This window comes from Acanthaster planci, linkage group LG05, assembly GCF_054643075.1.
Source record: "Acanthaster planci isolate LZ-2023a linkage group LG05, COTS_SCS, whole genome shotgun sequence".
Classification (NCBI taxonomy): domain Eukaryota; kingdom Metazoa; phylum Echinodermata; class Asteroidea; order Valvatida; family Acanthasteridae; genus Acanthaster; species Acanthaster planci.
In genome coordinates this window covers 22,711,003-22,738,581 of record NC_141781.1, presented here as the reverse complement: position 1 = coordinate 22,738,581, position 27,579 = coordinate 22,711,003, and the positions used below count along the sequence as shown (strand labels likewise).

The window sequence follows — 27,579 nt, the reverse complement described above, 5'->3', positions numbered from 1 at the left end:
CCCATGAGAAAATTGTTATGAAATTATATACACACCTGCATAAGGCTCGAAACTTTCCTTTGAATTTGTCTTTTTTGTTCTCAAAATTTCTGTCGCCCATGCATATCGAATTGAATAATTAACTGAAAGAAGGTTCAAAAGAAAAACTAAATTTTTGAAGGTGTTACAAAGGGAATAAATTAACTCTCCTCGGCCAAAATGACAGAGTTAGGCCTTTCTTTTTAACGAGGTGTTCAATTGTCAGTTGCATAACATTGTTACAATTTGGGGGGAGAGGGAGGGAGTTTGGAATTGTTTTTAGAATATGGCTGTCATGTTCTAAGCTTGGACTTCCCTTCGATTTTCAAAATCAATTGCATAGGAGAATATTGGAAACATAAGATCAGCTAAGAATAGTTATTTTCAACACTCGAACAGTCGAACTTTCTGTTAAGAGTTTGTGAAGGTTCAGCTGTAGAGGTTCAACATAAATCGTTAAGAAACCACTAATACAGCATGATGTGTCTTTCCTATGAAGAGAAAGATGCGGAATTCACACTCTTGCAACAAACCTACTGTTTCAAGAGTCTATTTTGAAACTCATTTCAAACTTAACGCCTGTCGCAAGATACGCGCCTGCTTCATCTTGATTCGCCCCTTATGTGTCTTAGCCTCGTGAGGATTTCCACACATCTATTGAAACAGATCGGAGGCTGGTAACATGACAACGCGATAAGAGACCAGTGGCAGCACTTTTATCTCGCCTCAAAATTTATTCAGCATTTTTAATCTGCGAAGGCGATATCCGTTTGAACACGACGCCGACACAAAATGTCAGTCCATGGGATGTCTAATGTGGTCTTGTCTCAAGGAGCTTCTGGACTAAACGAGCGTCAGTACAGGCGAGGCAGATTTCCGTATTTCTTTGAACTCGACAGGTCGTTCTTGACAGAATTAATATCAGGACATTAAGAGTTTTGAAATTGAATCGGCTAGTGCCAAGAAAGGAATCAGAGGGGCTGTCCATAAGAAAGGAAGGAACGCCGGCAAGCATGAGGGTAGAATTTTAAAGAGTAAGTTACAGGTCAAGTTCTAACTTTAATCAAAGAACTGAATGAATACTGCTGAATTATTGGTACTCAACGGTTCTTCCTTGTGTCTCGCCTGTTCTTGTCCTCCCTTTGTTGTCACTTTGGCGTTGTTGCCGAAATATCAGATCGAATCTACCAGGAATTATCAGAATTTAAAACTCCTTCTGCCGTGGAACTTTCATTGTTATGAATTACTCCAAGGAAAAGGGCAAATAACCGACAACAAACGAACGAGTAAATGCCATGAACCCGTAGATATTTATCATTGCTACGAGAGACACAGTTCGTCAACCTATTTTGTTAGAGTTACTGAAAGAAAGTTAATGTTACTTTCCCCCTTGGAAGTCGGCGATTACCAAAGCAAAAAGCGTAGGAGTTGCCGGCAAACATTTCCATCTCCAAGGAGCACCCTGCGCCAATGCCGTGCTCTCAATATATTTCTCTAGGCATCAACAAGAAACCTGCTATTTGCACTAATGGCGTGCATGGGTTCGGGTATGGCTGATTATTTCACGGAGTTACAGCTTCTCAGAAAAGATTGCCACCAAGCTGAGTTGGTTATAGCTTGGTTCATAACACTGCTGTGTGTTTTAACGGCGGTTAACCGCCTCCCGTGGTCAACTGGCGCACTTTTCGAAGCGTCTTTGATTTCGTGTCTATAAAATAAGAATGGCTGGCGTGATTATAACGTCTTAAACTTCAGGAAAGAACACTGGAAAACCGGATTCATCTGTTTTGAATGTGGAAACTGTGGAGCTGTGTCATTCGACTTAAGGGGCGGTTCATTTACAGCCTTGTGGACTCTGTGTAGGTAGTCTTGTTTTATCCTGTAGAAAAGATCTTTCTAAACGGTTTACGGCGTACTTAAGGAACCTAGTACATGTACACTGCTGCACTTCACAGAATTGTATTCGCAAAAGCCTTTAAATATTTTAAACAATAATTGTAGTGAACTAAAGTGCTGTGATTATTACGATAAATAGCTCAAGGGAATAAACAGGAATGATATCTCGAGGTTAGCACACCGTCTAGACCTCCCCGCCTTTTATAGCAAAAGACATATTAAATTGGACCCAGGAGCCGGAAATTGAAAAAAGAGACTGCAGTGCCTCTTACGCATGGAAAATAGATTGTATCACAATATGAATGAAGCTGCATTCGTTAAAATTTGATACGTTGTCAGATTTAACGAACTGTCTGTGGCTTTATGGCATGAAATAACAGCAGCCAACGTGACGAGTCAGGAGTTTTATATTTCTAAGAACAAAACATCTTGGTTAATTTTTGACTTACGTTTGCAATTCTAGTGCGCCAACGCGTCAGCAATGTACCAACACGTAGGCTCACCCATCAATATTGTATGTCTAATTTCCGTAAGCTACTATAGACTTACTAGCTGTCCGTTTCGATGAATTTTGATGCATGGATTATAAATCGCTTTTTTATTCAACTCTGTAGATATTTTACTTTTGTGAATAGCCGTCCATTTAATTCTTGATTGCTGAGTGTGTTATTCTCTTCATTTGGTTAACGCTAAGTTTTTGCTGCTGCCGATTTATATACTGGCCTAAGTTTTCATTTACTTTTCAGGGTTCAATAGTAGCTATCAATGATCAGCGCGTCTACACACTGTCGATTTGCCTAGCTTGCTGGCTATTACACGTTTATCGGTTGGCCAGGTTGTCGGTCATTTGGTCGTGTTGTTGGTGAGAAGATTGGTCGGTTTGTCGATTCTCTTCCGTGATCAGTTTGGCAGTTGGTTATTACATGGTGTATGGTGGTTAGTCGTTTACTGATTAATCTGTGAGTTGTTGGTCAGATACTTTTTTGCTTTGGATTGTTGATTGGTCTGCCATTGATAGATCGTGTGTGTTCAGTCTGTTGACGAGTTGATCAATGGTTGCTGGTTACTTGCTGGTTAGTCGCAGAGGGTTAGTCTGCATGTCGGTTTTGTCGATAAGCTGTTTATTTAGTCAACTCTTACTTGGATCGTCTTCAATTTAATCACTTATGGTTGTTGACTCGTGTTTAATCCTCTGTCAGCTTATCATACATATTTCCCATTTGGTCTCATAAACTTCTCCTGATGTTTTTCTAGGTGATAACCAGAAGCGGTACCTTCTCTATAATAATTATGTTGATAGTAGGTAAGCGGTCTTTTTGCGGGAGTCAACTTTTTTTTACCAACATGGTTCTAAATCCTACATAATGTATCGACCTTATCGGTTTAGGATTAGATTGCCGAATACGGTATATTTTGTCTTCATTATATTATATCGATTGCAATCAATTTTGATTTGATTGAAACGTGCAGCGCTATGTAAGATTGCGTCATCATTCTCCATACCAAACCGGGGTGTAGATGTTTGGTCACAACTTATTATGCATGATTGCTCTGTAATGTCTGGGAGAAAGACCCATAGAGGTGAGAAGGCTCACTTCGACGAACCCCATGCTATGCCGTTAGCTGCATGTGTTCTGTAAAATCCTCCTCATTTTCTTCAGTCTTGTCTTTCTCATCAGAAAGGTCCCAGGGTTACGTTACCGTCCATTAGTACAATGTATTGACGGCCAGTGGGGAAGAGACAGTAGAAGTGTCAGGTGGAAATACGGAAACATGAGCGTCTTGGAGAGGGAAGGAAAAACGGATGAGGGTGAAGTAAAATGTCAAGAGTTTCTAAAACGTTAATGAGATGGATGATGAGTTTCCATCACCAAATCTACCCCTGCGGCCCCAAGGAAAGAATTAGATGAAGACTAATGCAAGATAATTTATTGTTTTTAACATTTCAAATGATCTAATTTGATAACGTTCTCCTAACACAGTCAACAGTTTGGTGACGGCACTTTCTGGACAGAGGCGCTAGCCTGTACGGCTTAAATGCAAGCCTGTTACTAGCAGACTGTGACTAGGGAAGTAAAAAATTCATGATTCCTGATGTCTGTTAAAGTATTGAACAGTAGCCTCTGTCGTCTTTTTTTTTGGGGGGGGGGACTTGTATTGAGCCTACTTTCAAGAGCATGTATAATGATGAATGCAGTTTGAAAGTTGTTGTTTTAGTGACACAAAATTTCAAGTGATATGGCGCCCTCAAAGCAAAGGTTTTTGTCACTTTTCACAACCCTAGCAGACACGCGCATTCGATACATTTTGGGTTATAGTCCGCACACGCTGACGCGGGTGCTCAGCAAACTTAACCAAAAAAAACCATTTTGGATTAAACGTCACATGGAAACCCTCCATCAGAATTAAAATTCAATTTGGAATGTGAAGTTACAACAGTTTTTGTTGAGTCCTTCTCGGCATACTGCAATGTACAGTCACAATTCACTGGCCCCGTCTACCTCAGAGCTTTTAAGAATTGTGGCTAGCTTTTACATCAACAAAGACACTTCCTTTATGTTTTTCAACTCATTTTATTTTTCTTATCCAAGCCTTCCCTTGTATCGGTGTAGAATGCATTCATTTTCAGGCCTTGTAAAGCTTCTCCATGACAGCAGCAGTGGGGTAGCTTTCTGTCTTTCAAAGGTTATTCTCTTACTGCAATTGTATTAAATCTGGAGATATGCGAGCTGTAGTCAGTTGGAGACAATCAGGAGACTTATAGGATTTTATCTTTTATGCGCAAGGCTGGCGACATTGAAGAGTTGTTGTCTGATGGAGGTTTTCTTTTCAGAGCTGTTTGCTGGATGGGCTACAAGCTCACGATGGGAGAAAAAAAACTGTAAAATCATAATCATAAAAGCAGGTATTTTAAATGTTGTAACTTAAACGTGTTTCATTTGGGCGGGAAAAATCCCTGCCAAATCATTCAATCAATGTGATGATTAGTCAAGTAGTTGTCCGAATTCCACAACGCACAACGCTGGCGTGAAATGTCCATCTATGACCACACTGCCAATACCTTCATGCGTCAGTATTCCTGTCCAGTGTTTGCCATGGTGATATACATAAAATCCATAGGAATGGAGTCCCGTATGAGTGCACCTTACCATTTTGGCGCGACGCCATAAGCCTGTTATATTTCGATGCATGCTTGAGGATAAACGTGTGTATTAACAACGCGGGAACGCGAGGCAAAATTGTCGGCGGGCCTTTGGTGAAGCCGGACCAATTATCATTGCGCGGAGTGACAATTTCCTGACCAACACGATTATTCATTCCATTTGGATATGGTGATAAGCTATATTTTATGTTTTTATATGAAAAGATACTTTGCATCCTCACGGAAAGAGTGCGTATATGTATCTCAAATCCACTGTGCTATTTTACAGGAAAAATAATTACTGTAGCGAATTGTCATTTTCTTCTTTTCCTATTTTGTTCTTAATGCGTCTTCGCGTCCTCACCACGTTTGTGTTAATTATTGACAGCATTTTTCAAGGCCCAAGGTGACGTCATTTGTGCTTCTGCATTTGTTGTAATTCTTGGAATACAAAACAAACCGCTCTTTTGTCTTTAATCATAGAAACTAGTGTTTGCTTATTCTATCTCCTTGACTTTTTGCAGGGATTTTTATTGAAGGCAGTAAAATCTCTGCCAGTCCATGTACTATCTATTTCGTTGCACACCTTGTCACAATTTCAAGTGATATCAGAAGACCCTTAGTTTTTCTGTTGCAAATCGTGCCCTCCTGGCAATGTAAAACTCAAGTCATCACCGTTTATATCACGCATCCTCAATATCTCTCTAAAATGAACATAAACCACGTACAGTATAGGTACCAAGAATACAGGATAAAAGGCTTTATTTTCGTTCTTAATAGCTGCAGTTAGACAGACAGTTATTTATGATCAGATGTTTTGTTTTTCATCCTTCCCAGCCGCGACTGAGTTGTGTTTGGAATGGACATTAGTGCTGGTCTGTCAGCCTGTCGTTCGCAGAAAAAGAATGAAACAGGAAGGCAGGTGGACTTGCAGCAAGATGGATCGATTAACGGAAAACTGTTTTATATATATCAAATTAAATGGTCAAGGGAACCACATCAAGGCCGTGAGATGCCGACCGCTCGAGGAATCGCTGATGGGGACGGCGTGCTACGCTTGTTTGTCATGGACCCAATCTCGGGGTTTTGCCATTATTGTTTCTTATAATTGGTGATGCGTTTTCGAAAAAAAACCACAAAAATGTCCTCCGTTCCAACTGTTCAATTAAACCTTTTCTATTTCGGAACAGTGTGTCATACGTGTTTGACATTACACAACAATAATTGTTCGTTTCGTAGGTTTTTTGTGTTGATGGCGATGACACTTTATCTTCTCAGGTTTTCACCCATTTGACTTAATTGTGAATGACGTGAAAAAGAGAGATTTATTTACAGCAGTGATTTTGCCACAAGCCTCTTTTCCCCTTTCGAAGGGATTTTGTGCGGTTAAAAACGATGTAGAGCTCCCAGATGACATTTCAAATGTCACAACATTCTTTGAAAAAAGGTCAGGCTTCTCCGCTATCTGAAGTAAGCAATTCCAAAGGTTATCCTATACAGATCAGGTGTACAGCATGGTAGACACAGCCACTTTAACGTTAAGTAATGGCACAGCACCGTCAAAATACTGAGCAGTTGGCCAGGATCAAACCTCTTATTACTCCGTACGTTTGATTTCCCGACTCTTTACTTATAGTTTCCAATTTTTCAAATTCACATAAATACTTGACACATCGCTTGTGTACACACATCCTCCTCCATTGTACAAATACACTTCCCTTCTCGCTTTTGTCGGATTTGTTTATTCTGAAATCCACGGGTTGAGTCGAAATGCCTTTGTGATGTTGTCTTTTAGCGGTGGACAATTTTCCTCGAAAGCGTTATTGATCCCCACAGAAGAGTCATTCTGTGCTTGGCAAAGGCCGAGTAATTTCAGGGACGATCGAAGCATCTCTGTGTGAGACTGCATTCAATCTGGAACTTGATACTTTGTCCAGGATCTGGGGACAGTATCTGGTTTCAGAATTATGACAAAGTGCATGACCATCTGGTTAGGCCTACAGTTTCAGAAATAGCCCACCACGTGATCCTTACATGCCTCTCCTTTGCCATGCAAACTGCTCCAAGGTTACTTATTTTCAAATTTCACCCACAAAAACAATTTGGTCAAATCGTACGTATACACAGTCGCGAGTACATATAAAATATCACTTGCATTATGTTCATGACGTTTACCCGCTTTTTGGCCCTTACTTTGACACCGTTTCCATCCCCTCGCCAATTTTCGGAAGTGATTTGTGCCTCATTACCCCTTTTGTTTTATTTGGAGAGATTTTGTTTTTTAGTTTAAGCCAGAAGTGGCTCGAGAAAATAGCAGTACCGTAGACGCGAGTGAATTGACATAAAATGCTGAAGATATTAGTGGAACAATCAAATAACTTCATTTGTTCAACTCACTGTGAGAGTACCATCAGACCCATTGCCAGACATCAACGCTATTTACTAGCCGCATTGTTTGTTGCAATCACCATCAAGCTTTGATTTACCACATGTATCCATGAATGTTTCTCTCTGTTTCTCTTACCCTATAAACTTTGTACTCAGTTCCCATCAGCCGCCAAAAACAATTATGTTTTAAAATTCATAGACATCCATCTGGTCAATGGGCTCTGGGCATATAAATAACTTATTAGAATAGACTTCATGGCAAGTCATTTAACAAATGAGTAAAGCAAATTACGTTTGTGCAGTCTACCGGTAACGGATAATCAATATTTTTACCAATTGTATTTGCTATGATTATGTACGGTATACAAAACAGTAAATTAAAATAACTTACTTCAATTTATCGAGTCTGAAAAAGAAAGAATCTGTTTCAATCGAAACTGCAGTACGACAAAATACATGTTGCAAAATGTATCTGTATCACGATGCAGCTGGAGGTCCACATTTAATCCGACTTGGACCAGGGAGTATACAGCGCGCAGTGATGTCCCAACCCTTGGCGACATCAAGAAACACAAATCGGGGAACACTGGATCCAATTTCCTGGACCTGAGCTCCGTAAAATGTCTACAGATCCTGCAAAGCCTTTCCTCTGTACACACGTAGAGTAATTTGATAGAAACAAAGTCGGTGAAATGAAGGGGAGCCTGGCAGTAGCGGACTGGCTGCGTGCTTTCAGCACCGTGTCGCCTTGGGGGCCCAGGGGGATGAATTGGATGGCGCTGTCGTGCACCCCAGAAACCCTTTAAGATTTCAATTTCGATTTACCTCATCAGCACTTATAGAAAACCGTCTCAGTGTTGACGTGGCTTGTTGTTTGAAAAAGTCCTAAAACAAAAAAGGCCATGGTTAAGTCTTGATTATTCATGAATATGAAAATTGTACGTAGAGCCTTGAGCTGTAATGATATGGAATTGCCTAGTGATAACTAGTCGATATTCAAATTCATTGCATTGATCACAACGGCGTCATTACATTATTTTGAAACTGGAACATACTTGATGATCACAATTTATGAGATACTGCATCATTAGTGAAATTTTCCTCGTCGTCGGCGACAGGATTTGAGCTTTTTACGAGTATCATGTTTCCTTCCTCCACATCTTATTACTCAATTGACATCTTACTTCCTTACATCTTTTGATGTACATGATCGAGCTCTGCGCGTTATCTAGCTGTAATTCAACCTAGCTGCCAGTGATCACCTGCAATTTCTATATACATGGAAAGCTTTAATTCTCAGGCTACACAGACATGAAAATTTTACTGCAGGCAGAAACCAACCATCGGGTTGTCATTGTAAGATTGGTTAACGATTGTCGCATGGCATGTCTTTCATTATTCACGACAAGGTGCATGAGGCTTGTGTTTCCACTTGACATGAAAATTGAAGCGCAGAGGGCAGACCGAGAGGCGAAAACTAGACTTCACTCTACGATATAACGTTGCACATTTTCTTTGGCGTTGTCGTAGAAGTAATTTTATGTAGACTTGTTGTCGACGTTGTAAGTGTTGCATTATGTTTTACACGCTTGTTCTGGTTGACCAGCCTTGCGCAGCTTAAGAGAGATGGATCATTAGACTTACCGAATATTTGTTTTAAGATTGCCAACTTTGCGCTTATGTAATACAGGCATGTAAGCACTGGAGATCTGAGTCCCAGTCCAGCGGTTAATATTGCAAGCTCAGTCGTGTACGCATGCGCCAAAGTGATCGTATTCAAGGATCCTGTTTGAATAACACATCTTATGGCTTATTTATAATTCTTGCCAGACTAACACAAATTTCTTGTATTGTTAGTATTTAACATAATATGAATTTTACGATACTGATCGTAAAGCAGGATCTTAGAATTTCAGCAGCATTGCAGAAAGCTGTGTACTGAGCCTGTGCATTTAGTAGCAGAGCCTACTGAATGGAAGAAAGCGTTGATTTAAAGGCTCTTAGCTATTTAATATAAAACATCGCTATGGTAATTACAAACATGGTCGAGATAAGAAAAATACAGAAAGTTTATCGGAGGAATCATATTAATGGTATTGAAAATAAAAAATTCTGATTCAGCGCCCCGCCCCCAAAAAACCCCTCACACTGAATGCCCGGATGTTGTTATCGTGACGTCAAGTAAAGAACAACCTTGCCATACGTCTCCATGCAAAACGTACAACGATCGCCTTTCTTCCTATTGTGTAGACTTGAGTCAGCAATGGCAGATTATGAAGTTTCCGAGAGCTATTTTGAAGCCGACTTTTCGGAGGAAGATTTTAACAGCTTTGTTTGGGATTGCTGTATTTTTCAGCCGAGGTGCTTTTGGTATTCCAAACTCTTCATGGAGCGTTTTCTCGTAGCCATCGGCTGTAAAATGGTCACTGCAGATGACACTTGTCGAGGACGGCCAGTCCCAGTTTGCCCTGCTCAAGCGCACTTTTGCTGTCCAGATTTTCCGTAATGCAGGGTCTTTCGGGAACCTGTGCAGGCGTACACCGTCCTTTAGTGTATTGCCACATCCTACCACGAGACATCTAGTTGGTATTGTCGCTTGCTGTGGCCAAATTTCAAGGATTTTTTTCGGCACAATACCTCGGCAATAATTCGGTCAGTCTATGCGTAACGCCGAGTCAGTGGTCCCTACCTTGAAGATTGGGTTATTTACGTGACGTCATCTCATCGTGTGATGCATTACATCATTTATTCAGAGTTTTCGAAAGTGGGGGGCCACGGAAAAATTGCTAAGAAATTGTAAAAACAATTAGCTGAACCGATGGACATAAACAAAAAACGGACACAGTTCTTGTTTTTGTATTCAATACAGATTTATTTAACACTACAGTGGTCTTGAATAGCAGGGAACCTTTAACATTTCAGGTAGCTATGCAAGTTCCACTACTGTTTTCCTTCCTCTGTGCGTAAGACGCAGCAGCTTTGACTGACAGCCCGTACATTTGGTGATTACCATGCTCCACGCGTAGTGACACTAGCCGGCGAAATTACTAACACGTACAATCACGAGTGGCTGGAGGTGATACGTGCGAAATTACCACTACCTACATATGAGTAGGCTTGAGTGGTAAGCCGATAAACCAGGAGAACCTGAGACTAAGGCAGAATAGGGCGCCTTGAGACTATGGCTTCGACGTTTTGGCGTTCGTGTGCTGATGTTACTAGCCGTAGCCATACGTAGACGGAAATACGGCTTTGTCTGCGTTGGAATCGGAGTTTTTTGTGGCTGTGGCTGCTGTTTTTGCCAGTTACTATGTAAATGAAAATCCTTAGCCATTTTGGATAAATAATACTAAACGAGTGCCTTTTAGCAACTTCGTATCAGTTGATCTCACGCAGAAAGCATAAGATGGAAAACTAAGTGATCGAAGGCCACTACAAAACCATGGCTATAGCCGTATGCTGACGGGTTGCATGAAATACCGCAATGGTAGCCACGTTATTATGGTAGCGATTGTTCAAAAACAAATAGTCACGTGGCACTGTTCCTGCATGGAAGCAGCGTGTAAGTCTATTAGTAGGCCACCGAGATTCATGTATCGCTTCATGCAATTCATTGCTTGCAAGGGATCGTATCTATCGCAATTTCTTTCTACAAATGTTCTTAAAAATACTAACAACTCTGAACGTTTTGTCTCCATTCAATTTCAATTAACTTGAAATCCTGATTGGTGTCCATAGACAGTTCCAATCAAACTGCGTCACCTTGAATCATTTCTTTGTGTTTTCACGTTGTAATTTGTGCCAAATTATTACACTGTGAGGTGTCAGGTCCTTTGATTCTACGCACACAATTCCCAATACCCCTTGGGTGTCATATTCTCGCCAAACCTTTACAACCCCAGCTCCCTTCACCCCAGAGACTTGCAAAACGTGTCTGCTCTTTAAAATCCGGCTCATGGGCCTCAGATCTTAGCACTTGACTCTCATCGCGCTTTTTTTAACTACTTTAAGTCTTCAGTCGGATCCCCAGGGATAACCGCATCTGTTATAGTGCCCGTTTAGTCGGCACACTTTGCCTTGTTGACAGCGTCGTGGAGAATTACATCAGTAATTTTAAGGAAATAATTCACCTTGTTGAATTCTTCTGCAAGAGAACTTTACATCATGATACCAATGTCAAAGTTGCGTCTTCCAATCTCTTTTATCCAGATCTCTCACTCCTGTTATCGTCTTTTGTTCACTTATAGGGAAAATATCCATAGGCCTATATTAGCAAATAGTGCTCTGTCTGAAACGGATGGAACAAAGGCTGCGTCTTGTGATGAAATATCGGCAGGAAATACCATATTAATTGAACACGGCGGAAGTAGCACTGTAATAAGTTATGTTTAGTCTAGGGGCAGATCTACGCTTAATTCATATTCTCTGTGTTGACTATAAGACTGAGCGCTACTGGCATATTTGTTTAGGCAGCGGCTCCACTTGAAGGTGATACTTTGACCCGAATGTATTAATGTCAGGAAAACATGTTGTGAAGACCGTAGCTATTAGTCATGAGATTGGCCCCTCTTGCTGCTGTTTGAAATGAACATGATTTTCTTCTATCGGTATACCTGTTGTACATCCTTTGGGGATAATTTTTGATCTGAAAATTAGTCAAGTACTTTTCCTTTGTTGGCGAAATTTCATAAAATTCGGACTTGTAAGTTTCAAGAGTAAAATCGATGAAGTGTAGTGTAAACTGTAAATTTAAAGCTAAAATGTTCTACCAAATGTTTGTGGCTGTCAGGTTGTGTGTCATACAATCAGTTTAGTGGCTTTTTGAGCTTTTTCAGAGCTGAATATTTCCATGATGCTGTCATTTGTATTCAAAATCATTGTCTCTTAAAGTCTTGCTTGATACTTTTCCCCAGAAGTTTCATTTGTTTGCAAAGAAGTTTCATTGTTTGACAATAAATATGTAATCGATTTTTCTTCGATTTTGCATACTTATGAATCACAATGCAATGCGAAAATTATCCAGTGTTCATACACGAAGAAAGAAAACTTTGATTAAATTGCGGTCATTCGAATCGAGCGTTCTACCGACATTTGCAAAAATAGATATTTGCATATTTTAACTGCCATCGCCATACGTAGGTGAGGTGTGCCGAGGCTGCACTGTAGTGATGTGGCCATCGATTGTCCAGAGTGCGCTGTATGTAACTTATGAACTCCCCTCAACGCGTACTGTGGACACTCAATAAGCTCTGAAAAACCTGTAGGAACCCTGCAATGATTAACATCTGCTCTAAATGCTAAGGGCTCGGGTCTTAACTAGCCATTTAGAGAGGCGATTTTCTGAAACCCTTGACCCCGGAGGCGATACCTTTTGGTGGCTGTTTTTGAAACAGATTGTTGATGAGTGTTTGAGCGGGCTTTTACGGGGAGAGATTTCGCGTTGAATAAACATGAAAAGAATGGACTGTTTTGGAACACATTAATAGAGAGTGTTGGTTTTTGAGTGAAGTGAATCAATAAAATTTATTGGCTTTTTCTTCCGTTATAAAATAGAATGCTTCCAATTTGTTTTTTATTGAAAGACTTCTCAATTTTTTGATGAAATTAATTCGAATTCTTCATTAAGGTTTCCTAATGACGGTAATGGTGAAGATTGATAAAAATACAAACCAGCTACTGAATAAGATTTTATTCAACTCTCGATGGGTATAGACACACATTTTTTAAATGCTATTTTTACTCAAACCTGCCAACCAAGAATTTTCTCGTTCACACGACTCAGCGCTTTGCCAAGTAAATGACGTCACATCGGCGTCATACATACGTCTTAGTGACAGTTGCTAAGCGAGCGTGTTCGCGGTAGCGCACTCCAAGAGATGTCTTCAACTGATGTGCGGTTTAACGGCTGAGCACACAACAACGCGACGATTATTAAAAACCAGTCAAGATTTGTCAGAGTGGTGCGCTGTTTCCACTGCAGATAGCCTTTCCTAATCTACAACAAAACATTAATCTACAACTAGATTTCTTTCCACTTTATCCACAACAGAATATTTCAATATGTGCAGTACTTGAACCTGGAATATGCGGCAAATGTTCCAGAAGAAAATAATATTCTTACTATTGACACTTCAGAATTTCTGTTACCAATTTTTACCGGCACCAGAACTAACTCAGGTTTTGTGGAAGAGCAAACTGTACTCTATTAGATTGTGTAAGTTCATATACCCGCACATGCGGTATTTATCATTCTTTTCACCCATTATTCACGTTGTCTTTGGGTTTGAGTAAAAACAAGTTTGAGCATCACATGCACAACCAACTTGGATGTGTGATAATTTCACATAGGGTGTTATTGTAACTCATGGTTACCGAACACTTGACAATGAAAGGGCTCATTCAGAGCATAAATGCATTGGATTTGTAAATGTCAGATAAAGGGAAGAGTGCAGTGCTCCCTGCATTCTTCTCTTAAGTTTGATTCCGTCAGATTTCTCACATAATTTGTAACATGTTGTCACAGTGTTAAAAAGTGCTCGAATACCACCTTTTAGGATTGAAATTTGAGATTTTGTGGAGATTCGATGAAGAATCGATCCATTCAGGCTTCGACAGTAGAGCACTTGTGGTGATATTGGCTTTTCTGTTCCAGCAGTTTCCCTGTAGAATCAGAGGTCGTCTCAATATTTCAATAATTGTTGATTTGACCAGGAGATAACAACTTCAGCATCTGTAGCTCAGTTTCTAAATTGTTTTACCATTAATCCTCTAGGGACATTTGATAAGATCTAGTGATTGTAATTCTTAGATGTTACGTATATTTTGATATTCTGTCGGTATTAAAATAGAGGTTAACAGAAAAAACATGAAGCTCTGCGATCGCCTATTGAAATATTTTTAAAGGCAAACCTATATAGTACTGATTATCGACAGCTTTAGAGTTCTTTTTCAGAAGGAAATTTTTTTAGAGTGCAATTAATCTGGGACACAAGTATTCGTCGTGGTTTATGCTCCGTCTTTTAGAACCATCTTTCTTTGCAAAGAGTAAAATGTACAACCAGTCCCGGCCAGGAACTGTGAACAATAATTTAGTGCCCCTAGCTACACGTACTTTGGCTGACAAACACGATTATTATAGCAGCGTCAGAGCGCGCAAAAAATGAGCGCGGATTTTGTCCCCCGCTGCAATACCGCTACAGCCAGCGGCACAGTCTGCCTTCAAAAATGCGCAACATGCAGCTGCCGCGGTTGCCAGAACACCACTCAAGCCCGAAAATATAGAAATAATGGGGAGAGGGGGCGAGGCGACGGGGCAATGAATAAGAAAATGGTCTAGGGATGACAGCCAAAGGTGCGCTCGCTCAAGGCAGAAATTATGCGAAATAAGCATCACAGCGGAGGCTCTCTTTCAAGACAGTCGAGTTTATTCATCGGGTAAAAGGAAAAAAAGAAAGAAAGACAAGAAAAGGAAAAGCAAGCGTGAAGGATGCGCTTCTCTCAAAGTCTGATGGAGGCATTGACAGTCATATGAAAAATTGAAGCGATTCAATCCTTTGATCGTTGTCTTATGTTTAAACTTTTTTTTAACTTGGAGACAAGAGTAGAGTGCAATGAATCCGATAGAATCGGCTACACTGTATGTATTTTTGGTTTAGGTGCAAGAGTGATCAAACGGTTAATAATTGAATGGCTTTCGTGAAGAGTATTTTAATGATTTCAAGATTATTTCCGTTCATGTTTGTCTGTTCACTTTTCTGTATCAGTTAATTTTTTCATAAAACGACATATCACTTTTCGAAAATGTCTTTGTAGTGTTAACACATGACCGAGGATATTGAATTTGCACAAATATGGAATTTATGAAGTGTATATGAACAGAACAGCCACGTAATTCTGAACATTGAGCTTCTGTGTTCTTATTACCGAGGGATTCCAATACGACGCTTTTAGCGTCGATCTGCGCACTTCCGTGTTTGAAAACGAGGCTGTACGTGTCAGCTTCAATTCTTAATACGATCAGACGATTGAAAGCAAGGAGTCAAGACACAAAATACATAAAGGTATGTTAAATTCAGACTTTTCAGGCTGCAAATTTTTGTGGAAGAGTCTTTCAGGATGACTCGACACGTAAAATCACAAGAAAAAATAACGACAATTTACTGCGAACTAGCGTGCCTGCGATTGTCGTGTACCTTGTGCAGTGGGCGTGGTTTAAACTGAAGGGGCGTCACACTTACGAAAGGGATACTGCATGTACTGTGTCGACTCCGCCGGCGCGCGCGATGAAGTTCAACAGAGAGAGCCTCGGTTTCGATGCATATATGCGCAGACTGCGCTAATGTGAAATCCCTTTATAAGGGCACGCCTCCTTGTTAGCTGTCTACCCCCCCGATGACTGTAGCATGGATGAAGGCAGTGTATCTGGCCTGTAAACGGCACATTCACGGACCAACTGACGCCATACTCGAAACCCTCCAAGTGGACTTTGCTTGTTGCAAGTGCTCTTTGCTATAATTTATAACCTACATCTTGACGCTGACGCAGAAATGAAACAGAAATCTACAAAATGCTCAGTGGTTTCTAGAATGTCAGCGGTGATACGGATGAAGACTTTATTTGGTTTGGGGGCAATTAACACTGTCTGTATAATATCGTGGGCCTGGAAGTGTTTTATGGCATTTGGGGGGTATAAACGCAAATGGCAAATGGTGCAATTTGTTTCTTCAACAGCGTGGCACATTTTGGTTGCTAATTTGTTTCTACCCGTTGCGTGCAAACAAAAGGGGATAAATTTTGTTTGTGACTGTTAAAGTGAAATCTTTCACACATTATATCAAACCTGATAAGATGTTCTAATATACACAATGCATAAAAAACCCGGTTTCATGGGTTCCATTGCTGCTGTTTGATAAAATGTTCCTATTGAGTAGACATTACGGGAGGAAAACAGAGAGTTGGTGTCAGCTTTTACCAAAAACAGTGTAGTTTTATCTGATTTGCGAGTGCCGTGGGCCCCTTTTTTCCGAGAAAGTTGTCGTTTTGGCAGTGTTTATTCTACATACTTCATTTACTTGCTCTGCAGTAAACTGACAATATGAAATTGGGTGGTTCTTCTGAGGGTACTTTCCCTGCGTGGTTAAATAAATACTAAATGAACCGTGATATGAAAACCCTGGGCTTAGTTAAAATTGCATGACGTGCTGCAAGGTTGAAGCGTGAGGGTGCGACTCCAGGAAACCCGCGTTTCTCCTTTGACTCAACATTGGCCGTAACCTTAGCAATTAAGTATTCATATCTTAAGTCATAACGAAACGACCTTGGCTAGTCTCTCTGCTTGACGGTAAACGTGCTTGATATAATTTTGTTAGCAAAGCAGATCGGAGGACCGTTGGAACAAAAAAAAAACAGTCACGGTGTATTGTAAATTATGTTCAATGGAATTTGCAATGCTGACATCGTGCATCTGTATTTGGTCACACTCTAACCCAGTCCTAGGGTCCAAATCTCACCAATCCCTTACCTCATGGCTCAGCCATCCCATGTGGTTTTCCCCAGACTTACAAGCGCCACTTCTGTTTGGCGATTTTAGAGTTCTTCAGATCATTTACCCGAAAATTTACGATTTCGTCTTGCTCTTTTTGCAGTGTCCACAGCAGCGTTGGTTGGAGTCTGTTTAGCTGTCATTACCTCCGTCCTGCTCCTTGTCTTAAGCGTTTACCACTGCTACCGACGGAGATACAAGGCATCCTTCTTCCATGGCGGTACAGTGGAGAAGGGTAACCGTACCTTCTACGCTCGGCCTACCAGCAAGCCGATCAGTAGTCCGGAGTTATCCTCCCCAGAGTCCTTACATGGGAAGGTCATGCCTACCCTGGGTCCATCCAAGAGCTTCCCGCCTGGCACCCTGTCCCCGGTCTCGCCGCTGTCGCATGAAAAGAAAGCCCTAATGAAGACGTACAGCACGACCGGTGGTGGCAGCGGTGGGATGGACCCGGGAACCTTCAATAAGGATTGCTACTCAGAAGGTGGAGAGCTGAAGAGCGAATCAGGCTGGCAGGGGGACAACAAGCTGCAGAGCTCCACGGAAGACCTGACCCAACTTGGACAGATCACCTTCACAGTGGAGTACCGCACAGATAAGGGTGTGTTCACCGTGACCATCCACCAGGCGCAGGGGCTACCAGTCAAGGATCCACAAAGCGGCACCTCGGATCCTTACATCAAGCTCTGTCTCCTCCCAGAGAAGAAGCACAAAGTCAAAACGAGGGTGATGAGGAAGACTTTGGAGCCAGTCTACGAGGAGACCTTCACCTTCTACGGCTTGGCTTATAACCAGCTGCAAGGCGTGACGCTGCACTTTGTCATCATGAGCTTCGACCGGTTCTCCAGGGATGACGTCATCGGCGAAGTAGTCGTGCCATTGGCTAACATTGACCTGAGCGAGAAGCCAGTGACCTTAACGCGGGAGGTCAAACCGAGACATCCAAAGGTGAGTAACGTGGGGAGTAGTCTTGATCTTAGTAATAGACGTGGTGAACATCAGACTTATGGGAAGCCGCTAAATCCATTGTATTAATTACCGAGTCTAAGAAGTCGCACATACCTATTAGAGAATGCGTTACCCTAACACGATATATCTGCAGTATATTTAATTAGAAAAGTTTGATGAGAAAATGTGATTTAAGGCACTCAGCCCAAACTTTCTAGGGCATAACGTATCTAAGTGAATCTGGATTTAAGAATCCCGTACTGGGCCGTAGCTTGCTTGAACTTTTGAAGGAGCGGAGATAGGTGCAACTGGTTTTATCCTATTGAAAGTACAGTTGATCCTCACAGAGCTGTTGACAAGGAAAAGCTTTCATCATGTCATTATAGTCTGCCATCACCGAAATTTGCAGGAACAGTTTTCTCAAAACAAATCAGTCTCTTACGTTTTTGATTGAGAGGGACAGCACAAATATGAGCTCTGGTTTGGATTTGATATGGACAGGTTGGATTTATGCATGAATTGAACAGCCTACATACGCCATTGACACGTAATGAAATTTTAACGGCGAGAAATCTGACTTGTTTTTGTGGACAGTTGCAACCACAAGATGACGATTCTCCTGCCTCATCAGTACCGGATTCCTTTGGCTGTGCACGATTATATGAAACGACATGATGGGAATCGTTTCGCCGTTGGTGCATTAAGACTACGTCCAAAGACCATGATCGATTGAATCAAGTTCTTAGTTTTACCGATTCAGTTTAAGATTGAAAGCACTAAGGAAGACTGGGCTAAGAACAACTGCTTCTCCTAATTTGCATTGAAAACATGTCATGCTTGGCTGAGTGTAGGCTTTCTTTTCTCAGTTCTTTCGCTCTTACCCAAAGTGTGGCATTGATATTTAGCACGATAATTGGGATCGAGGCTCGATTTCTAAGCTTGACTTTCTCTTTAGATTTCTGTGTGAAAAAGAAAAGGTCTTGAGAGGGTTAGTTGATTAAAACGGAAATCCAAGTTCTGCATTGAAACTCTTTTGAGCAAGCCAAGTACTGCATTAATGCAAGAATGCGTGTCTTGCAAGACATCGTCATCTTTTTGATACATACTCTAAGGCCTGCAATGTAATAACGTAGAGCAAAGTGCTCGCTATATAGTCAACAGAACTTTATAGTGACGTCACACCCTAAGGTAAACAAGTAAAAGTGTGCATATTTTCTGAACTAGTACCCGACAAATCTTTCTCCATGCTGTAGATCGAAAATGTCACGGGGAGGTTCATAAGATGCATGCAGTTGTTTGTCACACAGTCCGCGGCCAGACGAATCGGTGTCCAGCCTTCCTCTGATTACTCTGGATTAATGACGGCTGTCTGACATTTCAGTTCAGGAGACAGGGAGCGGGGGGCCCTTCGAGGTACCAGTCCTTTTACCCCCAGCAGCCAGAATAGATAAAACACAGGGTGAGATGGGTTCTTAGTTCATCCGAGCAGAAACCTGAACATCGTCTTGAGAGACTGGGCATTAGATTTAATCTGCAAGGCCGCGTCTTGAGTGTTGTATCACTTCAGTTATACCATATGGTGCTACACAAAGGTAGTTGGCATGCTTGCTTCATGAATGACGTGACTGATTTCGCTAACAGCTTTCATCTCTATAGTACCTGTAAAAAATAACTTTCCCCATACAACAAACAATAATGACTGTTTCCTGTTTATTCGCTGAAATACATGTAACAATACCTAATACTAAAACTCAAATGAAACCGAAATCGGGGTTTTTCTTTTTTTCCCAGTGACCAGCCCATTTAGAACTAGTTTACAACGGATAAAGTTTCAGTCAATGTAAATTATGTGAACAATTAATTGTGGAGATGGGGGACACTTTGCAAATATGTCTTGTTGGTGTACTGAGGTATCATTGCAAGAAGGAGAGTATAGCGTGACTTGGTGGTTTACTTCGCCGATATCAGGGTTAATTCTTCCCTCACGATTCAGCGGCTTGATCCGTTTGTACGTGTCCAGTGTTTATTGACCCGCGAGAAAAATGTTTGTATGTGGAGTAATTAGTTTTGTGATAATCGTTTTTAAGTCATATATAAATCTCATGATTATGTAAAGGTTGGACCCTTTGGGTATCTATTTTGCATTCTAAACTCGCAGTACAGCTGTCCTTGTCACGTGTCTGTTGTTGTTACTGTCCAATCTTTGACACAGTTGTCGACACTGTCATTATACTGTCCTTGTTCCCGCTATCTGAATTGTCAAAGATAGTGCCATCACGACCATTGTCCTCAAGTTGTCCCTTTCGTCATTTAGTGTCATGACCTGTACCACTACTTAGCCTCATCATTACTGAATTCTGTCTTAAACATGTACACGTGGAATATGGATTATCGATGTGTGTTTTACTTTTGTTCGGCTGCTCCAGAAATTTACCCAACTTTAAACAATCGCAAGAATATTGATACCTAGCATCTTGCGTCATGAGGTCGACCTATAAGGCTATATAGTTCTCGCTGATGGTAGATTTTTTTCCTTGTTTGAATATGGTTGCCATGTAATTTAAACCCTAACATCTAAGTATTCTCGACGGAGTTCTGTCCCGTGTATGCAGCCAACTGAACACGTAATCAGATGCCATCTGAGGTTACCATGACAACAGAAGCGTCGATCCATAAGGATCAGCCTTTGCATCGGTAATGGTGTATGGCCCGAGAATTTTTCCCGCCATCCGTGGTCGCGAGTTGTTTTTATTGGCCACCAATTTCATCCCCCGCGGGATTGGAAAGCTGTTAGGAAAACATGCTGCCTCCCACACTTCGCTTGTTGTCATGGAATGGAGCCGTGGATCGTTTGGGACAAGATTCCTTCCAATTTTTCCCACTGCGTTGTTTTGCTTTGATACCTTGTCTCATGTTCATGTTCTGAGCTGTGTATACATTACCAACGCAACAGACCTTTTCAATGTGAACAATTTAGGAATACTGTTTTCGTCTGCTATTACACGATATGAGGTTTGAATTTAAGACTTCATCTCGACAATAATCGCAGATCTGATTACAATTCATTTCGTACCCACTCAGTCAGGTTTTTTTCAGTTTGTATTTCGACACTACAATTGCTTATTTACAAGCCGCGTTGGGAATAATAGTACTTTGTTTTTCTCTTGTTTAGTCGTCAGGAAGTGGTAAAGTCATGGAGACAGGCAGCAAGCGTTTATTTCTAAGGGTTGGAAGGGGGAAGTACCTTTCGTGATCTTTGAACCAAAGAGACTTGATTTCATAAGTGTGTGAGCCGATCATTAATCAAATTCATGTTTTCTTGGTCATTCTCAGTGAAACATAATAAAGTGATGGAGCTTATGCGTAAAAGACCGACCGAAATATTCATTTGATGTGCAAAATACACTCTAAGGTATGTACCGTCAGGTGATCAGACTATGCAAGCCGTAGTTTCTTTAAGATTATTCAACTGCCCGTCTGCTGTTTTGTAGCTGGTCCTGCTACAACCTCTCTCTTGCAGTCAAGGTGATATATTTCATTTTCAAACATTTCGAAAATGCAATGTGTATATTCCTTCTATTTGCACAAAGCAGAGGGAGGACATTTTTATGTTGCTGCTGCATTCAGAATACATCATTTTTAATATTCCTGGGGTGCACTGTCTTATTAATTTTGTGCTTCAGAATGCATTAGTTATTGGAGTACATCTTCGCCACAAGAAGAAATCTCAGGACAAATTAACCCCCTCCCCCGCTTGTCGAATCGGTCTTAATTGAGATAGATATTTAGTGGAGGAGACAGCACATTAAGCATTTGTCAACAGCGTCCATGCCGGGAGCAATGAGATGGCCATACGAGAAGGTGCCATTGATGCTGTGTGGTTTTAGTGTAGATGATACCAAGACGCCAGTCGAGCAAACAGCGTGGCTAAACTCAGGGAGGTTTTCCCGTTCATCTTTCGCTGGCCGACGTCACGGACAGTCGCCGACGCGTGCGTGGAATACCGCGTCTACAATTAAGGAGAATGTGACTCTGCGTATCCCCGGCGCGTTGAAGTATTGACTATTTCCCTTCACCGACCAGTGATGTTGAGGCACCCGTGGGGTGGGGGTGGAATTCCCCAGGGCACGAAATATACTGGCATTAAAATGGGTTACCTTCGACCTTTATAAAGACTTAATCTGTGGATTTGCAAGGTGGTATCTTCTCCAAATGTCATTGCTTCATCAACCATTCAACTTGCATTATATCACAATGTGTCATGTCGTTTTATTTTGACATTTCTATGGCCCAAAATGTTTTCTTATTTAACACAAAATCTACAGTCAGTTGAAATTCACGATGATTTTCGCCAGATATCTGAGTACTTCTTGAAGGATAGTTTGTCTGTACAACTGTACATTGGTGGTTGACGATTAAAACGCGGAGTAGCCATCATTGCAGACTGGAATGTTCCCCGCTTCGTGGCTAGATTAATGTCTGTAATTTTTCATCTTTTTGGGTTTCCTTGTCAGCTAGTTGACCTTTTTGTAAGATGGTGGTTGCCTCTTCGGTTAATAATCAATAATTTGACCATCAGAAAGAGAGCATCTCCATCCAGAGATTGGTGCGTACGAGGCGGCAATTAGATACGCGATCAATTCCGCACCCGGCCTAAATTTAATCTTTAAGGAAAGGCATACGTATGCCTACGTCACAAAAAGACCTTCATTGCAGCCATGGTTGTATCTTTAAGGTCAGGTTCATCGAGTCTGACATCAAACAGAGAATGGATGCAGTGGTCTTGTGTTTCCTTATGCACTGAGAATGCCAATGATGTCACTGATGATGACGCGTAAGCCGCGCCAGGCAATTGTAGACATGGCTGTAGGCTTGTGCTGTTTCCATAATGAAATGACCATCCGTAGCCGTCATGAAAAACAATTTGTACACGGTCTCAGAAGAAGCTGTTCTTGAATATAGTCTGGTATCAATCTTTCTTCATATTAATAACTGGCAACCTTTAGACTGCAGCTGTCAAATTGACGTCTGGGTTAAAACTCGTTTAAAAGAAGTTCCTCACTCATGTGAATCCTGAGCCGCCATGCGACAATTATGGCAATAACCTGCTACCAGTCAGGACTCCACAGTATCACTGGACATGTGGCACATACATGATGTAACGTTTAATCATCCCTATCTGACTCAATCAAATGGATTTAAACCTTCTGTGTTTCCACCTGTCCGCCTCTCATGTTGCACTGTAAGCAGACCATTTACTTTGAAGTCTCCTTCATTGTGCTCTTTGAATACCATGAATTTCTCGTAAACGATGTTGATCCTTTAGGTTCCCTTGCTCACAGCGATGTCCCTAAATTTCTCTCAGGATTTGTAATGCCGCTGTGTATTTCAGCTGCCGTTGCCCAATATTGATACTGCAAGCTGTCTCACTGACGATGGGCGGACAGAATATAGGTTGGATATTATTGGGGGGAAAGTGGCTTTTGATTAGAAAACTGTAAGTTGAGAACATTGGTGGAACAGGATACGAAGTGTTGAAAGCAATTACTTGAAATATTAAAAGTTGAGCTACATGTGAAAATAAAACCACTGAAAAACAGTTTTCATGTTTTAATTTTAGTACTAACCAGTGATTTCTTCCACAGAAATTTTAGACAAAAGAAGAGGGTGCAGTTTATTTTCAGCTTTTTTATCTTTGAATTTAGATAAAGTTTCTATATGCACAACTGACTTTTGTGGTCTAGTTTCATTTACCAAATATCTTTGTCTAAATGATCAGTTGAATTTCAAGAGGGCATTAATCAAACAATTTGTGTTTTCTTTTCCAATCTTCTTTTCTCTTCTGATTTCTTTCCTTCTAAAACCCTCCTGCGACTTCTCGCCCCACCCTTCTGTACGGTTTTGCTCCCCTTGTCTTCAAGATCTCCAAGTCCCAGGGTCGAGGTGAACTCCTGACGTCTCTGTGTTACCAGCCTGCGGCCAACAAGCTGACTGTGGTTGTACTGAAGGCAAAAAATCTGCCCAAGATGGACGTCACCGGACTCTCAGGTAAAAATACAGTGAATACCACCTAAAAGATTGATCCTGTCTCGATCAAATCAGCAATGCTCCAATCCGTCTGGACTGCCCACCCTCATCTACAACAACCTCTAAAACGAATTTTACTAATACTAACCAAAGAAATCCTGTGCCAATAATTACCTGTCACGTTTGACATTTTCAAGCTTAATCTGCATTTTGACTGACAAGCTGGGCTGGTCCCCGTCTCTATTATATGGGAACGGTAGCTAGCAGCGGTTTAACGTGTGCGTTTAGTCCTGGATGCTGAATATTTGAGATTTTGTCAGGCCAATACTGGACAGGAACCAGTCTACTGATAAGCTAGCGGTAAAAGGTCAGTTGAAACTCAGTTTCATAAGACCAGACAGCTACTTCAACTAACCGTAACCTTTGACCTGTTATACTTAGATCCGTACGTGAAGATTTACCTGATGTATAACAACAGCCGTTTGGCCAAGAAGAAGACACGTCTGAAGAAACGAACGCTCAATCCAGTCTTCAATGAGTCTTTCCTCTTCGATGTACCGCTAGAGGGCCTTGAGAACGTCAGCCTGGAGTTTCAGGTGAAACAGCAATTTTCCTGAAACCACATCACGAAACATATGTTAGATGAAACTTGATGAGATTTCCATACATGAGTGTCTCCTGTCGCCTACAGTGTAGAATAAGTTGCACTCGAGTAAAACACCGGTCTTTTTTATTATGCGTATCTTTTCGTTAATTCATTGTTCTAGACTCAATCAGTTCCAAAAGCACTGAAACATAATTACGCATTCCAAACAAGGAAGCCAGAAAACGCGTCAACGATCGACGAAATGAACCCTCAGTATAACACTGCTGCGCTTTCAAGTACCCTCACCGACACATTGCAGAAATATTCCATCTTTAACAAGCACCAATACAGTAGTTTACGGGCCTTGATATCAGATTTGGTTCTCCAAAATTGGTTTTTAAGAAATAAATATATTTGAAAGATGAAATCGCAGAACGATGGAAGGCATGTCAACGAAATCCAAAACACAGTTGAAATTTCCAATTTTTTTGAATGACAACCTGAAAAATAAAACCAGCCACGACTACTGCGAGAGGAACAACGTTTTAAGACTAAAAAATATTTATCTGAACATTTCATTCTCAGGTTCTGGACCACGACCGAGTCATGAAGAATGAGATCATTGGGCGCCTCGTTATCGGTAGCAAGGCAGGTGAAAGCGAGGCTCAGCACTGGACTGACATCATTCGCAATCCTAGAAAGCAAATGGCCGAGTGGCACAAACTGACAGACTAGTATTTATTCGAAGGGCAAAGGTCATAGGAGACATCAGTCATAACAAAAAAGTCACAGTTGGAAATAATTTATGTATATTTTTGTGTTAATATATTGCATGTATAATGAGTTTAAATTAAACATTAAATAATATCGGTAATTAATCATTACGTCCAAAGTGAATGTGAATCCATGTCATAGATATCAAAGCAAATGCATTTTAAATGTAGTACAGAATATACCGAAAAGGCCAAATATTATGTTTACAGTCATTTAATTACGTCCATGGAAATTGTAAACGAAAATGTGGAGACGCATACCGTTGGATTTGAGTGAAATGAAAATATATTTGAATGCTCTGTATAAAAATTTAACCAAAGGTTTATTTTTGTATCGCTTAACAGACATACTTTGATGAATACTGATCTCTCCCTCGACTGACGTAGGAAAACAATGATCTTCCATTCCGAAAATCCAACGTGTAGTAGACGCATGTTCCATGCAGCTATTTGTATGTATATAATGTATTATAGTCCGTCTAACGTACGTGGTACATTTCCATAGAGCCATCCCCTCTTGCAATTGGAAACATATTCTTGAATTTTATTTATTTTTTTCCTACGTTTTGGCGCAGTATTTTATGTGTATTTAAACTGAACATTTTGGACGGTTTTATTGACAAGCTGACAGCAGATCGACAGCAAGCTCTGTGGAATGTGCCATGGACGACTATGTATAGATAACCGATGTCATGATATGTGATAGTGTTGTAGTGGCATATAAATAGAAATATCTCAAGCTGTGGTAGACTGCAGAAGTACATGTATAACTGTACTTTTGTTTGGGAATCACATAGGGCCAAGTTCACGATATTAAGGGGTCATGAAATTGATGTCATAAGAAAATAGACAATAATTGGAACATTAATTTGATAAATGTAAAAAATGGGAGGGGGGACAATATTCTTGAAACCAAATTTGAAAGGAGAGAATATAATTGTTAGACCAGTCAGAAAATAACAACTGTTCACTGTATTTACGCAGAATTTATAATGTTACTTAAAAGCACACCGCACTAATTGTAGGGTTAGCAATGCTGTGAGATTCCGAACTATATGAAGCTATGTACGAGAGAGACTTCAGTACAACTTGAGTAGTCTGCGCTAGTCTTCTTCAACCCCCCCCTTAAAAAAGTCATGTTGCACCATAATTGCTAATTCTGCCTTTGTGTCTGTATACCAGTGTAACACCTTAAATAGCCACATATGTGTCAAATCACTCATGGAAATAAAATACGAGCATGTTGTTTCAGTTGCAACTGTCAACCCAAAGTTGCAACTGTCAACACAATGAACTTTTCTGTTCATTATTTCATACTTGCTATTTATTTGTCCACTCGGCACATTATGGGGTTTATCTGCTTGGATAAGCTGAACTAGTGCAGACGTGGTTCAAAGGGAAGCTTGGGTCATTATTATCTCTATGTTCGCTTGTTTTGATTGCTTTCGTTTGTTTATGGAATCCACTGGGTTTGAGGAGGGTGCTGTAAATAAAACAAAATATTAAGTCGCGTGTTGCAATCACCTTTTTAACAAAGCTCTAGAGGGCGCAATTATTGTTATTTCTTGAAGTTAATCCACTGTGCAGAGGGCGCTATAACTTTTTCCGACGAAATTCTGTATTTACTAGAGGGCGCCCTATTATGATTGTTTGCCCGTGTACCTCTAGCTCTCTGCAAGAGGTTTGTTGAGGGCGCTATTCACTTTATAAATAGAGGGCGCTATTAATCTAAAGTAGTGCTAGAACTCGACTCATCAGCCCAGTAGAGGGCGCTGTCTATCTTTCAACAGAGGGCGCTATTTATTGAATCAATAGAGGGCGCTCTTTGTGTCATCTACAGAGGGCGCTTTTCATAGCGTTTTGTCACGAAGGCATGTAACTTGAGGGTTTTCCTTCACTCAGTTTCAATCTACACATAAATCGCTAAAAAAGGGCGTTTTTCTTGGTCTTGGAGTCTCCTGGTAACCATTGAAATGGCGTGGACAACTTAAACATGGGAATATGAAGCTGATTTTAGTTGTTCTGGTCAGATGGAGAGGACGTCTTAGGCGCCTAGCTGGGCGCGGGCATTGTCAGGTACGCCTTAAAGTTAAACTTGGGCCTAGCCCTAGCCCCTTTAATGTGGCCTATGGTACGCTGCACTCCCCCACATTTACATGCCCATATACCAAATGTTTGTTGACTTTTTGAAGCGCTTCAAAATGAAAGCATTTTCACGATTGGGTTGCTCGTTGTATGCCATACCCTCTCCGCTTCTAAA

At 40.9% G+C, this 27,579-nt stretch overlaps 1 protein-coding gene across 1 annotated transcript in view; it reads left to right on the top strand.

The window, feature by feature from the left end:
- The window catches only part of LOC110990411 (synaptotagmin-4-like), a 30,101-nt gene extending 3,492 nt beyond the window's left edge, over positions 1-26,609 (top strand). The window contains exons 2-5 of the mRNA XM_022255407.2: positions 17,089-17,933; positions 23,855-23,981; positions 24,402-24,556; positions 25,132-26,609. Coding sequence (XP_022111099.1) covers positions 17,089-17,933; positions 23,855-23,981; positions 24,402-24,556; positions 25,132-25,281 — 1,277 coding nt within the window. The 3' untranslated portion in view covers positions 25,282-26,609. The remainder of the gene's footprint in view (positions 1-17,088; positions 17,934-23,854; positions 23,982-24,401; positions 24,557-25,131) is intronic.
- The last annotated feature ends 970 nt before the right edge of the window (positions 26,610-27,579 follow it).